At 36.8% G+C, this 14,666-nt stretch overlaps 1 protein-coding gene across 8 annotated transcripts in view; it reads right to left on the reverse strand.

Annotated features, from left to right (window-relative positions):
• GBF1 (golgi brefeldin A resistant guanine nucleotide exchange factor 1) overlaps positions 1–14,666 on the reverse strand; it is a 210,712-nt gene that overhangs the window by 84,649 nt on the left and 111,397 nt on the right. For 2 of the 8 annotated variants that reach the window (XM_063307612.1, XM_063307608.1), the window contains exons 10-17: positions 12,459–12,676; positions 11,383–11,536; positions 10,989–11,200; positions 10,727–10,825; positions 10,193–10,387; positions 7,874–8,054; positions 6,582–6,719; positions 5,753–5,841 (exon numbers count right to left, since the gene is read on the reverse strand). In XM_063307612.1, coding sequence (XP_063163682.1) covers positions 5,753–5,841; positions 6,582–6,719; positions 7,874–8,054; positions 10,193–10,387; positions 10,727–10,825; positions 10,989–11,200; positions 11,383–11,536; positions 12,459–12,676 — 1,286 coding nt within the window. Of the gene's footprint in view, positions 1–5,752; positions 5,842–6,581; positions 6,720–7,873; positions 8,055–10,192; positions 10,388–10,726; positions 10,826–10,988; positions 11,201–11,382; positions 11,552–12,458; positions 12,677–14,666 lie in introns of all 8 variants that reach the window. The other 6 variants (XM_063307610.1, XM_063307609.1, XM_063307607.1 and 3 more) reach the window with 4 other exon arrangements.

The raw sequence follows: 14,666 nt of genomic DNA on the forward strand, positions 1-14,666 counted from the left end.
CTTTCAGACAGGGCATATGGCCTTGGAGCTTCACATTGTACCTTTTTATTTTGACTTCTGGAGGAAGAAATAACAGACTGAAGACAGCTCTGCGAAAGCCAGAGCCAACAAACTCGGTAGAATGAAGAGTCAGTGAGTAGACCAGCTCATCAAAACCTCTCCGGACAAAGAGAGGATTTGAGATCACCCACAAATGCTCCAGACAGCTGCCCCTCGCAAGGAGACTGCAAGATAGCAGTTTCTGGCAGGTTTAGAGCTCTGGGAGATAAGGGAATAGCCATCATGCTCAAACTGTGGTCAGCACCTTTGAAAAGACACTAAGTTTGCATGCTTCCATTTCTAATCACTTTCAGAAATTGCTTGTTAACTGCTTTTCAGCTATTTGTTAACTGCTTTTCAGCTATTAGAAACCCTTGGATTGACAAGTTTGACAGCACCAGATGAGTTTCCTTCAATTGTTAGCGAAAGAAAGTTTTAACCACAAGTTTAAGAACTGAAAAACTATATTTTGAAATAAATAGCAAAAGGGTGATTAAAACTTTGATTTTAGAAAGTTACAAATGGACAAAGGGTCCAGATAAATTTGGAATAGGAATTAATTATAAAGAATCCTTCCCATGGGAAAATGCTTTTGTTTTGAATTTTTTTAAAAAAAACATAAGATTTTAAAAATTGGACACTAGAGGGAACTAAAGATTACAATTAAAGGAGATGAACACATAAACTCAACTGACAATTACAGAATGAAGCAGAATATTCTAACAAAATATTGAAGGATATTTTTGAACAATGGACACAGAGGTTAATATTAATAGTTTCAACAGAGTTTCAACAGAGACATCTGCTTCATAGACTGTGTTTAAAAGATGTTCAATCAATCAAACCTTTTTTGGCATTATAAAAGCAATAAAATACTTCAGCTGGTCCAGAATGCAGCTGCGTGAGCTATTTTTGGTGCCCCCAGAAGGGCACATGTAACACCACTCCTGCGCGAGCTGCATTGGGTACCAGTTTGCTTCCGGGTCCAATTCAAGGTGTTGGTTATCACCTTTAAAGCCCTACATGGCATGGGGCCAGGTTACCTGAGGGACCGCCTCTTCCCCATCACATCAGCCCATCCCACCTGATTGTGCAGAGAGGGCATGCTACGGACCCCACCTCTAAGACAACTTCGTTTGGCGGGGTCCAGGAAGCATGCCCTCTGTAAAGGGTTTGAGAGTAATTCATGCTGAAGAGACACAAATAAGTGGCAGTCAAAAATGATGGGATGGATTGTATCTGGACTGCCATAGCGACAGAGCCTCTCTGGCTTGGGAATGCATTTGTACCGTCCGAAGAGTACCTCGGAAGGAAAAGCGTTTACTCTGGCCAGGAAGAAGGCCCTACACTGAGATGGTACCACGAGATCCTGCAAATAATGCACCATCTTGCCCAGATGATTTTCTATACCAAGCGTAGTAGGCGAACAGACACAAGGTAGAGATGGTCTGAATTTATGATATTCTAAGCCCAAAAATCTCTGTTTAATAATACTAAATAGATAGGTTTTGTCCGAGAAATATAAATCCTCAACTGCAATCCCGATTTGCCTGAGCTTGGACATTATACAGCGAGTCCAAAGCAAAGTATAGTTATCTTTTAAAAGATATGATAACAGACTTTGAGAAGCAGCACTAAATAAAATTCTAAGCCAGTATTTAATTGCTATTATCAAAGCTTTAGCTTTGACCAGTTTCTAAGCAAATTGTGGGATTGTTGTTGTTATTCGTTCAGTCGCTTCCGAGTCTTCGTGACTTCATGGACCAGCCCACGCCAGAGCTTCCTGTCGGTCGTCAACACCCCCAGCTCCCCCAGGGACGAGTCCGTCACCTCTAGAATATCATCATCCACCTTGCCCTTGGTCGGCCCCTCTTCCTTTTGCCCTCCACTCTCCCTAGCATCAGCATCTTCTCCAGGGTGTCCTGTTTTCTCATTGTGTGGCCAAAGTATTTCAGTTTTGCCTTTAATATCATTCCCTCAAGTGAGCAGTCTGGCTTTATTTCCTGGAGGATGGACTGGTTTGATCTTCTTGCAGTCCAAGGCACTCTCAGAATTTTCCTCCAACACCACAGTTCCAAAGCTTCTATCTTCCTTCTCTCAGCCTACCTTATGGTCCAACTCTCGCAGCCATATGTTACTACGGGGAACAACATTGCTTTAACTATGCGGACCTTTGTTGTCAGTGTGATGTCTCTGCTCTTAACTATTTTATCGAGATTGGTCATTGCTCTTCTCCCAAGGATTAAGCGTCTTCTGATTTCCTGACTGCAGTCAGCATCTGCATTAATCTTCGCACCTAGAAACACAAAGTCTTTCACTGCTTCTACATTTTCTCCCTCTATTTGCCAGTTATCAATCAGGCTGGTTGCCATAATCTTGGTTTTTTTGAGGTTTAGCTGCAAGCCAGCTTTTGCACTTTCTTCTTTCACCTTCATCATAAGGCTCCTCAGTTCCTCTTCACTTTCAGCCATCAAAGTGGTATCATCTGCACATCTGAGATTGTTAATGTTTCTTCCAGCGATTTGAACTCCAGCCTTGGATTCCTCAAGCCCAGCATGTCGCATGATGTGTTCTGCGTACAAGTTGAATAGGTAGGGTGAGAGTATACAGCCCTGCCGTACTCCTTTCCCAATCTTAAACCAGTCCGTTGTTCTGTGGTCTGTTCTTACTGTTGCTACTTGGTTGTTATACAGATTCTTCAGGAGGCAGACAAGATGACTTGGTATCCCCATACCACTAAGAACTTGCCACAATTTGTTATGGTCCACACAGTCAAAGGCTTTAGAATAGTCAATAAAACAGAAATAGATGTTTTTCTGAAACTCCCTGGCTTTTTCCATTATCCAGCGGATATTGGCAATTTGGTCCCTAGTTCCTCTGCCTTTTCTAAACCCAGCTTGTACATCTGGCAATTCTCGCTCCATGAATTGCTGAAGTCTACCTTGCAGGATCTTGAGCATTACCTGACTGGCATGTGAAATGAGTGCCACTGTTTGATAGTTTGAACATTCTTTAGTGTTTCCCTTTTTTGGTATGGGGATATAAGTTGATTTTTTCCAATCTGATGGCCATTCTTGTGTTTTCCAAATTTGCTGGCATATAGCATGCATTACCTTGACCTCATCATCTCGCAAGATTTTGAACAGTTCAGCTGGGATGCCGTCGTCTCCTGCTGCCTTGTTATTAGCAATGCTAATTGTGGGATAGGAGACGCAATTAGGAGCCCCTAAAAGCTGCCTCAAAAAGGATGCCTGAATACCCTCTATTTTAGAGTTAAAGACTTAGCCAAATAGGAATACCATATAGTATTTGAGAGAGAGATTTGGCTTTAAATATTCTAATTGCTGCAGGTGCAAATTAGTTACCTCTTATAAAATAAAATTGTTTACTCTGGGCAGCCAAACAATTGGCCAAATGAATTATCTTATTACAATGAGTTACCCAAGAAAGATTATAACTAAATGTAATGCCAAGATATTTAAAAGTTTCAACTTGTTCAATTTCTGTACTACCCATGACCTATCTCAGCAAACGCCATCTTTTGGCAAATATTATTACCTTTGATTTAGAGAAGTTAATGGTGAGTTACGTTGACAATAATTATAAAATGCCTCCAAGTATCTTTGTAAGCCCACTCTCACACAAGAAAGGACTGTAGTATCGTCGGCATAAAGTAACAGTGGAGTGGGAAGACCGCCAAGACCGGGGGGGCGGGGAGGTGACCATTAACTGAGCTAAGTGAGTGAGCCAAATCATTCAGAAAGAGGTTAACAAGGTGAGGGGCAAGAACACAGTCCTGCTTAACCCCCTTCTGAGTGGTATTCTCTCTGTTAGATGACCCTTGATCAAATATTTAACTTGACAATTTACAAGAAAGGAGGGTTTGATCAGCCCAGTAATTTTCGTCCAATCAGTCTCTTATCTATCTTGGGCAAGCTTTATGCTAAACATCTTGAACACTGTCTACTAGATTGGATGTATACAAATGACGTTATTGGTCCCAAACAGATAGGCTTCTGTAAAGGAAATTCTGCGATTGATCATTGCCTTACATTGAATTTTCTAGTAGAAAAATGTCTGAATTTGGGAAGGAAAAAGCTCTTTGTAGTATTTATAAATCTCAAAAGTGCATCTGATTTAATTTTGAGAAATGTACTATGGACCAAACTGAAGAACCAAGCAATTGACCCGAGGTTGTTGTTTCTATTAAAGAAACTTCATGCGGATACCTCTTGTCAAATTAAAAGATGTTATGAAAGAGGAACTTTTACCTGACAAAATCGAGACTGAGTTGAGAGTGGATTTACAAATGACAGGGTACAAGAATGACATGGAAAAAAGTGTTACACTGGATATTCAAAAGAAACATGGACATGCAAAAGAAACTGGCTGATGTTTTAATAATTAAAAGGGATATACCCACATTAAACCAAGAGAGTGACCTGGATAATTTTCCTATATTGGATTTACAAAAATGGCTTGTTAAAGTTTTGAAGAACTTTGTGAGAAGGGCAATGAAAAAATGAAAATAAATCAAGTTTTAGGACATTATTTGAAGGGACTAAAGATTAAGATTTTTAGAAGTAAAAGCAAGGAATATAAAGTTGGTTTATTTGATCAAGGTTAAAATAGATATGTTGTTATTTCTGGTAATCCTTAATGGACTTTTGCTAACACAATATGTTAAAACACATGACAATACTTTATGGATTTGTTTATAGATAAGAGATGGGATATGGGAAGAAGAGATCATCTGTTGTACTTTAAGAGGAGGTGATAAGTTACTAAATTGTTTATACTTGTTGTGATAAAGAAGTCCCTTCTTTATACTTTCTTTTTCTTTACTATATTACTTTTCTTTCTTTTCTATTTCTCTATTTTTCCTTTTTTCCCTTTTTCTGTACCTTCTACTCTTTCTTTTTATTCTTCTATCTTTTTAAAATTTGTTTTTTTACTATAGTAATTATAATCTTTAATAAAATTACTATGAAAAAACACTGTACCTTTCTATTTCACAAAGTATGTAAAATATATTAATTCATTTTATGTTTTTATTTTAATTTGTTTGGCTAATTCCATTTTATTGACTATTTCTCTAATTGTTTTAGTTGCTTGTTTTTGTCATATGCACCTAGAATCAGTGCAGAGGAGAACTGCAGAGACCCAGGTTCAAGTCCACCCTCAAGCATGGGGGTTCAATGAGTGACTCTTCTACTTCAAGGATTGTTTTGGAGGAGAAAGCACTTTGAGCTCCTCTACAGAATGTGGGATAGAAATCTAACAAATTATTAAATAAAATGTTTTAGTCGTTGTTATGGAATTTTATTTTCTGATTTAATGCTTGCATTTTCTAATGTTTTTGCAAACTATTTTCAGCATTGAGAATTGGTTTTATGTGTTTTAACAACAGCTGAATTTCCAAATATCTCCATTTCCACTGCTTTTGTTAAATCCCCAACTCTGTTTCTTTCCTGATGCTTTCTACCTATAGCAATTCCACAAACCTACTGACATTTACTTGGGTCCTTCTATTTCTATGTTTTCAAAAGCTAATGAAAATATTTAAAGATCACTTTAGCATGGGATATTCAAATTTGATCCCCCCTTCTTCTTTTATGCTTATTTTTACTATAAACTTAAGAATGAACTCTACATCTTTATCGTATGCATAATGCCTACATAATATAGATGCTTTAGAAACAACATGCCATACCTTCTTTTTACTCTTAATCATTATCAGTTCTTGTGTTGTGGGTAGGAAGCAGGAAAATCGAGTAGGCTTTCTTGGAATGATCTTTTCTGCTAAAACAAAATCAGACTGCTTTTACAGTAGAACCTTTCAAATAGCTAGCATTGCTGATTGTAATCAATTAAAACAATTTTCACTCCACAACCCAGAAGTACTGCTCTTCTTTGTCAGCCATAATCCTGATGGAGACTATTAGTTAACAACAAAACAGGACCCTGTGATTAAGCTGCATATATTAAAATAGAGGGAAGGACACTACATAAAAATACTTGCTACATAATGTACAAGATAGCTACCTACTGTATCTCTCCACAGCCTGAAACAGAATTTTGCAGTGGAAACACAACAGAGCCACAACCATTGAAAAAAGAATGATTTATAGCAGTATAAATCCTACAGTACACTGTATGGAATAAAACACCAAATAGCACGCAATTTAATATATATCATACAACCAGGAGTCTGTGAGTTCTAGTCCCACCTTAGGCATGAAAGCCAGCTGGGTGGTCTTGGACCAGTCCCTCTCTCTCAGCCCAACTCACCTCACAGGGTTGTCGTTGTGGGGAAAAGAGGAGGAAGGAGTATTAGGAATGTTCGCCACCTTGAGTTATTTATAAAAATAATAAAGGCAGGATAAAAATAAAATAAATAAATAATATATGAAAATACTTAAAATCATTAACCAGTCTTATTCATAGCCAGCTACTAATGATGTACCACCAAAACCAAATGCATATTATTTATATGCTTCACTGTTCCAGTCTACCAGTACTGAACTAAAAGTCAGATTTACCTGTATCACTTCCCATATCTGAATTCAGACAGTCTTGCTGTTTCAAGTGGGAGGTCACCAAGCATCCATTATTCAATGAACATGTCTCCGGTAATTCTGCAGTGGATGATTTAAGTTTTGTTTGCAGTTCTTCAGCAACTATATGGTAAGAAGAATATCTATCTATCTGTCTGTCTGTCTGTCTGTCTTTGTATGCCACATATTTTTATGATTCTAAGTGGCTTACAATGCATAAAACTAAAAACATCCATAAAAATACTTGTAAATACAGAAAGCAATTCAAAGCATTAAATAATGTTTATAACAATTATTGCTACTATTAGCAATCACTGCTACTTAAATACCCTCGTAAAGAAGACTGTCCTCATTATTTAAAAAAAAGACCCAGGATAGGGGCACAAATGACCTCTGGTGAAAGCTGTTCCAAAGAGAGAGGCTCCCACTGTGAATGTCACTCTCTTGTTCTTAACCCCTTCACTGTTTCTTGGGTGGGTATGCAGAGATTCCTTTCCTTGCTAGACCATGTCATCAACAGAAAATACTTTTAAGTTCACCATATTGTTCTATAGTTGACATTATTTTGAAGAAATATAACCATATTTAATCTTAACTGTTTGCTTTCAGGAGGTAAAAGATTGCCAAAGTATTCTAAGGATAGAGATCCTTTAGGGTTACAATCCACAGAGTTTTGTATGAGTGGATGACCGTAGAAATCAAAATAACAAACACAGTTTTTAAAAATCAAGCAAAAACAACACTAGAAAATATTATGATACAGTAAAAGAGAGGCATAGTAGAGACAGTAGGTAAAGGCTGGATTGTGACAAATCCTAAGTGTACAAGTAACAAGCCAGGGCTTTATTTAGCATCCAAAAGCAAACAATGTTGGTGGAAACCTAGCTTCTGCAGCAACAACATTCCAAAGCTGTTGTGCCATGATACAATACCAACTCCTGTGTCACTGCATAATGAACCTCTCCCAACTGGGGTGTAATGAGCAGGTTATCAATGTTCGGATGGGTACATATTAGAAAAGGGACTCCCTCAAATATTGGAGTCCCAAATGAGTATGTCCCTTGCCAAATTTGTCTGCAAAATTAAAAATTAAAGTAATGGACTGAAACCTTGAAGGGAAAAATCCCACAAGAGACATAAGCAGGTTTAAGAGATTATAGGCATAATAGTTTGCTAAAACTTAATGTGGAACAGAACAACAGTTGCCTACAACACAGTCAGGAATGGCAAATGTCACCATTCAGTTAAGAAGAAGGTACCAAATAAATGATTCTCACTTGCTTCTCTGATGCTATGGGCAATTTCTGTATTTGGTTTTAGTACTTCTTTCTCCTGCTGGTATATGCCTCTAAGTACTTTGGCTTGGCACTGTGCTTCAATTTGATCAGTCACTGTCAACAATGCTTCAAGTGATAGCAAATGAGTAGTGTACAGTTGTCCAGTAACAGGAAAGGCATTCTGAAAAATCAAACATAATTAAGGATATATCCAGTTGTAGAAGGAAACCTAAATACAACATCTATTTAACTTAAAGTTCTACACGGCTATGCAAACCTTCATAACCTTTTGCAATCCTTAAATATCGGTCCCCACAGAAGATTGGTTTTCTTTTCTGTTAAACACTGACTCAGTATATAAAGCTCCTAAATTTTTCTTGGTTCTGATTTCCTCCCTAAGAAAGTTGTATCAGCTCAGGTATCCATCCAACATATACTGTGGTGAAGAGAGTTGCAAGGAAATCATTTTTCTGCAAACTCCCCATCATACTTGAGGATCCCTTTTATTTCATCAACTGACAGCCTAATTGCTTCTGTTTTTCTGCCTTGAATTTAAAGAAACCGGTTTCCCTTAAAGTTTCTTACCACAGAGATCCTTTTTTTCATTCCTTATTATTACCTTATACTTCATCTATCAGGGTTTGTGCTCCTTTCTGTTCTCCTTGTTAGAGACAGGCTTTCCATTTCCTGAAGAAAGCCTTCTTAATTTTTACAGCTTCCTGGATGTCACTTGAAAGCCATGCTGGCTTCTCCTTGGACTTGGCTGATCCTTTCTTGTATTATGGAATGTAGACAAATTAAGCTTTAATGGCTGTGGTTTTAAATAACATCTAGGCCTTATGATTTGGCCCTTATGACCTTTCTTTCGAATCTCTGTTTCACCAGCCCACTAATTTTTAAGTTTCCTTTTTAGTAATTATATGTGACTATGTTGGATCCTGCTAGCAATTTCCATTTGCCTATACGCTAAATGTAACAGCATAATGATCACTATTTCCCATCTGTTTCCAAGCACAATTCAAACCTGATCACAGTCACCACGTAGGATTAAATCTAGGCTTGTCTACTGATTGGTCTATTTTGTTCTATGCTCAAGAAACAATAATTTAGGGTATCTAGAAATTTGGTTTGTTTGCCACAATCTGAGCGTTCATGTATCTAATAATAAATCTGAGAGTAACTGACATCCCCATTATTTATAACCATTTTTCGTTTGCATGTTTTCTGTTTTTTTCCCCACCATTATCCTCAGCATTTTGATCAGACAGGCAGTATCAGATCTCTAAATCAGGGGTTCTTAACCATTTTGTGCCATGGATCTCTTTGCAGGTCTGGTGAAACCCAGGACCCATTCTTAAAAAATGTATTTAAATACATGAAATAAAACAGTGAAAATAATTTATTTCCCAAGTCATGGATCTCCTAAAATCTATCCACAGGCCTTCAAGTCTAGAACTTTGCTAATTTGCATTTGTAGCCAGGTGTTCCCATCCATAGTGATACTGTGAAAGAATCTGGAGTTCCATTATTTTCTGGTATATTAGATTTTATACCATTTTATACCATTCTTGATATAAAGAAAAATCATAGTAGTTAGGAATGCTAGATTTAATTATTTCTCTTGCTGTATTCCTAATTCCATACTTATTTCATAGCCTGTAGAGGAACACACAAAGATTAAGCACAACTTGCTAAGCACCACAGACCTAATCAAGTATAAGACAGGGATATTTTATCATCAGTGTCCAATTGACTTTAAAGAAAAGTGTTCTGGGAACAGCATGCCAACATTGATCAGAATCACAATCCAAAATTATTTTTTTCCTATACATACACCTAAAATCCATCCTCTCTCCCCCATAAACAGGCTTACTTCAACACATATTACTGCAATTGGGTTTTAAAATATTTCCACTGACAATCATGGTTAAGTTTTAAACCATGAGGCATTTTTCTGAGGAAAGGGTACAGCACTGAAAATAGACCTTCCAGCTGAGCTCCTCTTCAGAAAATACTCCCAGTACTCAGGATCTGAAAAAGTCTTTTACTGATAACTTTGGATGATACGCTGAAGCACTGCTAGGGTGCAGAAAAGCTCTGATCAGCTATAAGATTATTTTTCTCCTGTTATATCAGTTCAGTGAGGCATGAGTAAGGAGGGCAAAACTTTGAGAGGCTTGTGGGCCAAACTGGGAATTTCCACAGGCCACATTCAACCTTTGGAGAAGTTCCCTAAGTTTTCCTTAAAAAATAAACATGGATATTATTTTGTGCTTGCAATTGTACTGAAAAGAAAACACCAAAGTAATTCTTCAAGACCTTTGATAGCAGTTTGCTGAGGTCTTCAAACAGGTTAGCACAGTAGTAGTCACAATCGTAGTTAATGTAGAGTTCAGTTACAAAGCTAGGAATCCTCCATAGCTGAACTATAGCCTCTAGAGCCATCTCCTTCATTTCATAGAGCATCTTGGGGTTTTCCACAGTGATGATCTCCATCAGTTTCTTGATATACATCTGGCAGAAAGGTATAGGATAGTTCAGGTTATTGGATTAATCTATAGCATGGGTGAATGTTGTAAATTATACTTCCTTTCTTTTCCTGGTCTCCACCCTTACTTTTCTATTCTAGACTTTGCAGCTAGAGTTTCAAAATGTTTTTCTCTCTGCACAAAGCACTGAGGCAAAAAATATAAACTAATACATTAGAATGTAAGAGCACAAAATGCTAGCATATGAACATGTATAGGGAGCATTTTAATGATATGGAACATTTTTTCAAACTGTCCCCAGGCATTCCCCCAGACAGGAATAATTTCTTCCAAAGATTGGGTAACTATACTTCAAGAGGCTCACCTCCAGTTGGAATTTCAGGTGTTCTCTCATATTCTCAAATAGAAGGAAACAAACCCTAAGGGAAGCTGAATATAAATTGAGCCGCTCCATGTTCAATAACTGGGAAAGAATGAAAAGTTCAAAGATAATGAATGTAAATCTATTCTTTCCTCCCATCCAAAAAAAACAATCCAAAATCATACAGAAAATAATTATTCCAAAATGCTTTATGTGCCATATTTTTAAAGATAATACTTATATAGGTATTTATGACCATACTTACTTGAAAGAGATACCGACATAACTCTTCTTTTATAAGTCCTAAGAGAGATGGACAGTTTGCAACAGAAGTCAATTCAAGAGCAACAGTGAGCAGCTGTAGACCCATGTGGATCATCACCTCAGAATTGTGACGGTCATGTGGATTAGTGAGGGAGATGAGGAAGCGCAGTAGTTCACGAATACAGGGCAATCCATAAGGGGCTAATGTTGCTCCTTGATAAAGAGAACACACAAAAAGTTTGCAACTATGGTACTCCTGCTCAGCATCCTTCCAGTTAGTCAGAGATACAACATTATTCTTGATAGTGGCAAATTATTGGTATTTCTTTCTTTTTTTAAAGACATAGAATGGAAAGAAAACAGAAATTATGATTACGTTTTTCCAGTCCACTCACCTTCTTTTTGAGAACACTGAGTAAATCGTACTCCTCGGGGATTAACGTAGTCCATGTCATGAACTGAAGCAGAATCTGAGTGTTCAGTTACAGAAGTACACTCCTCAAGAACCTCTGGGATGGATTCAACTGAGGCAGATGGAGTCTTTTCCTCCTGGGGACATACATTCTTTAATCACAAAGACAATAAGGCAGAAAGGTAGCATAAGCTAATATTGCTACATGACACAGGTAATCCCATACACTAGTTCACTGACATAAGTAACCCCATATGCTAAAAAAAATCAGTCTTCATAATCAGAATTGCTCAGCTTTGTGATTAGATATCTTGCACCTACAACAGCAGCAAATTATTTTCCACCTCTAGCTACTTTAAGAATAGTAATATATTCAACAGTAAAAGCCTTTTCAAAGTTTTAAATTTCAATTTCCATCAACCTTGCCAAAGGCAAGAGAAAATGGGAACTGTAGTCTTAAACTTTTCATGACCATCCGGTTGCCTACTCTGTTCAAAAATTTATGTAGGCAACTTGTCCACTGCAAAATTGCTCTTCACCTTAAAAGATTTGTGTCATTCATAACCCAAACCAATCCAACTAGTATAAGGTTAGTGTTGTCTAACCTTCATGAAGAGTAATTCTGGTAATACAAACTGTGCTTGAGAAGACCTACAGGGACAGCAGATATTAAAGTTTGAAATGGAAATACTTTACTGAGATTTCACTATTTTAATTGTAGTAATTATTTTGCAAGTTTCATAAAAAGTAGATTAGAAATCAAATTCATACACATACAGAAATATTTTTCATCTTATTACCTTTATATTTATTTGCAAGGCTAATCCGAAAATGCAGTAATGTAACTATCACCCTATTTTGTGTTTCAGCCTCTATTACCCATATTAATCATATTATTTTCACATGCTAATTTCTTAATATACTCTTTCTTTTGGTTTGGAGGGAGAATTAAAATCAGCCCACTTAAGACTACATAGCTGGCCAACTGAACTGAAAGCACTTTTATAACTGTAACTGGTATGTTGGTCTGCTGAGCTGCGCTGTAAAGGAAATTCATACCTGTAGTTCTAACTGTTCTCTGGCTCTAAGCTCAGTTAAGGGCATTGTTGCACTGATTCCCAAAGGTTTGAGAAGTTGTAAATCTGTAAGATCATCCTTTGAGCTGATTTGGGAAGATAACTCCAAACCACTGTCAGTGACAGGACTGACTATAGAAGATGCATTTTCTGAATTTCCAGATGAAATGGGGGAGGGTACATCAATGACATTAACCTCACCTGTGAACAATAAATAGCAGTAATATTAGCCATATATTCATTTATTGTACATGGTGTCCTCTTTCCATTTTTATATCTGCTATATGTGTACTGTTATCCATTATTTCACTAATACATACATGGTGGCCTACCTCACTGGAATTAATTAAAAAGAACATACTGTATTTATTTCACAAAGGACTCTATTGTCTTTTAATCATACCTCAAGGTATGATTAAATTACTTTTTGTATCAAGAGCCACAGCCCTCACAGGAAGAACAATGAAATCCCAACTCCAAGCATACAACTTTGAAACTCACAAATTTATCTGAAGTGGAAAATTTTGACCCCAGAAATATTTCCATGAAAAAATTTTTGACCCTCATCTCTGATTAAAATCAGACTATTTCTAATCAGTTCTGAATTAGAATATTTACAGAGCACCTGTTTCATAATATAACTGAAGGATAGTATACTTTCCTACAGAAATACGTATTTACATACATACTCTGTTTAAAGACTTTTGTGTTGAAGTTAACAACTTGTGTAATAAATCAGCACCCAAGGAGCCATGCCTGCAGACCAAAAAGATGCCTCAGAGAGCAGCTGAGATTTTTTCCAGGATCATATAATTATCATTGCAACTCTGTACAATTCTGGGAACAAATGTTTGGTTTAAGGAGTAGTAGACAGGTGATACATACAGGCCACTGCACATTCTGAAGCAATGATTCTGGTGCACGGCACATCCTATTCTATATTCCAAACTATTATGTTAACTCATCTTGTTAAGACATACAGTTTCTACAGACAAAATTATAGGAGGCAAAATCACTGAAATTATCACAACCGTAAGTTCTCAAACTCTTTTGGCATTTTTGATCTGGTGCATCTTGAGAGAAATAGTAAAGTCTAGCTGGATGTAAGGATAGAGGCAAAAGTGATTCATATACATTTAATGAGATGTATCTTCTTAAGTAGCTCTGATGAGAAACATAGTCCATTTATTCAGAATATTCAGTAGAGATTTCCAGCATATATTAATTAATAGAGTATTTGATTTATATCCTGCCACAATCTTGTAACTCTAGAGGATTAAGGAGAAATAGGGAGTTCAGAAAAGAAGAACAAAGACAATAAAAATGTTTTCCAGACATCTGGAATGAAACAGGAGAAGACCTGTGATTGTTTGATTGATACTAACACTTCCCATTTTTTTAGAACAGCTTAAAATGTTTCACTTCTGTGACAGCTATTTTCTCTTTCATTTTCATAACTAAAAATGTCCACAGGGAAATAATGCTAATGTCTTCATTAAACTGTCCACAATATCATGAGAACCAGTGCCTTTTCTTAATATATTTTTCAGTTCTCCCCCTACTTCCTTTCAGAAAAACTTGCAGTTTTATTATTCTGTTAGAAACAAAATACCTTCCTAACAGTAAGAGTAATTTGTCAATATCCTCCACTAAAATCATGGCATTACACCTACAGCTTTTCCATAAACTATTTTAAAAAGTTATCTGGAATAAGAGATTGATATTGGTATTTCACAGATTGCTCTTGAATGGGCTATCTCTAGTTGCCTATCTGGTTTTAAGAAGCTCTCTGGTTTACTGAAATCAGGAGTCTGGTAGCACTTTTTCAGACTAATAAATTGTATTAATTAATTTTATTAAAAGGCATATGCTTTTGTGGGCTAAAGCTCACTTCATTATGACTAAAGTGATGTAGGATTTAAACTGGGATGAGGCAAACACGAAGTTATTATGTAGATGCAGGTGACATGTGAGATAGATTACAAGTACCTTATCAATTAAAATTGTAATGAGTTAAAAAACAATTGTGTTTGCTAAGACCTCCTGAGATAGCCCAAAACATTTTGATATATTTGGTCCAGAAGGCGGCTGTGCGGACAGTTGTTGGTGCTGTAAAATTGGCACACGTGACACCACTGTTACTCAAGCTGCATTGGGTACCAGTTTGCTTCCGGGTCTAATTAAAGGTGTT

This window comes from Candoia aspera, chromosome 6 (genome assembly GCF_035149785.1).
Source record: "Candoia aspera isolate rCanAsp1 chromosome 6, rCanAsp1.hap2, whole genome shotgun sequence".
Taxonomy (NCBI): Eukaryota; Metazoa; Chordata; class Lepidosauria; order Squamata; family Boidae; genus Candoia; species Candoia aspera.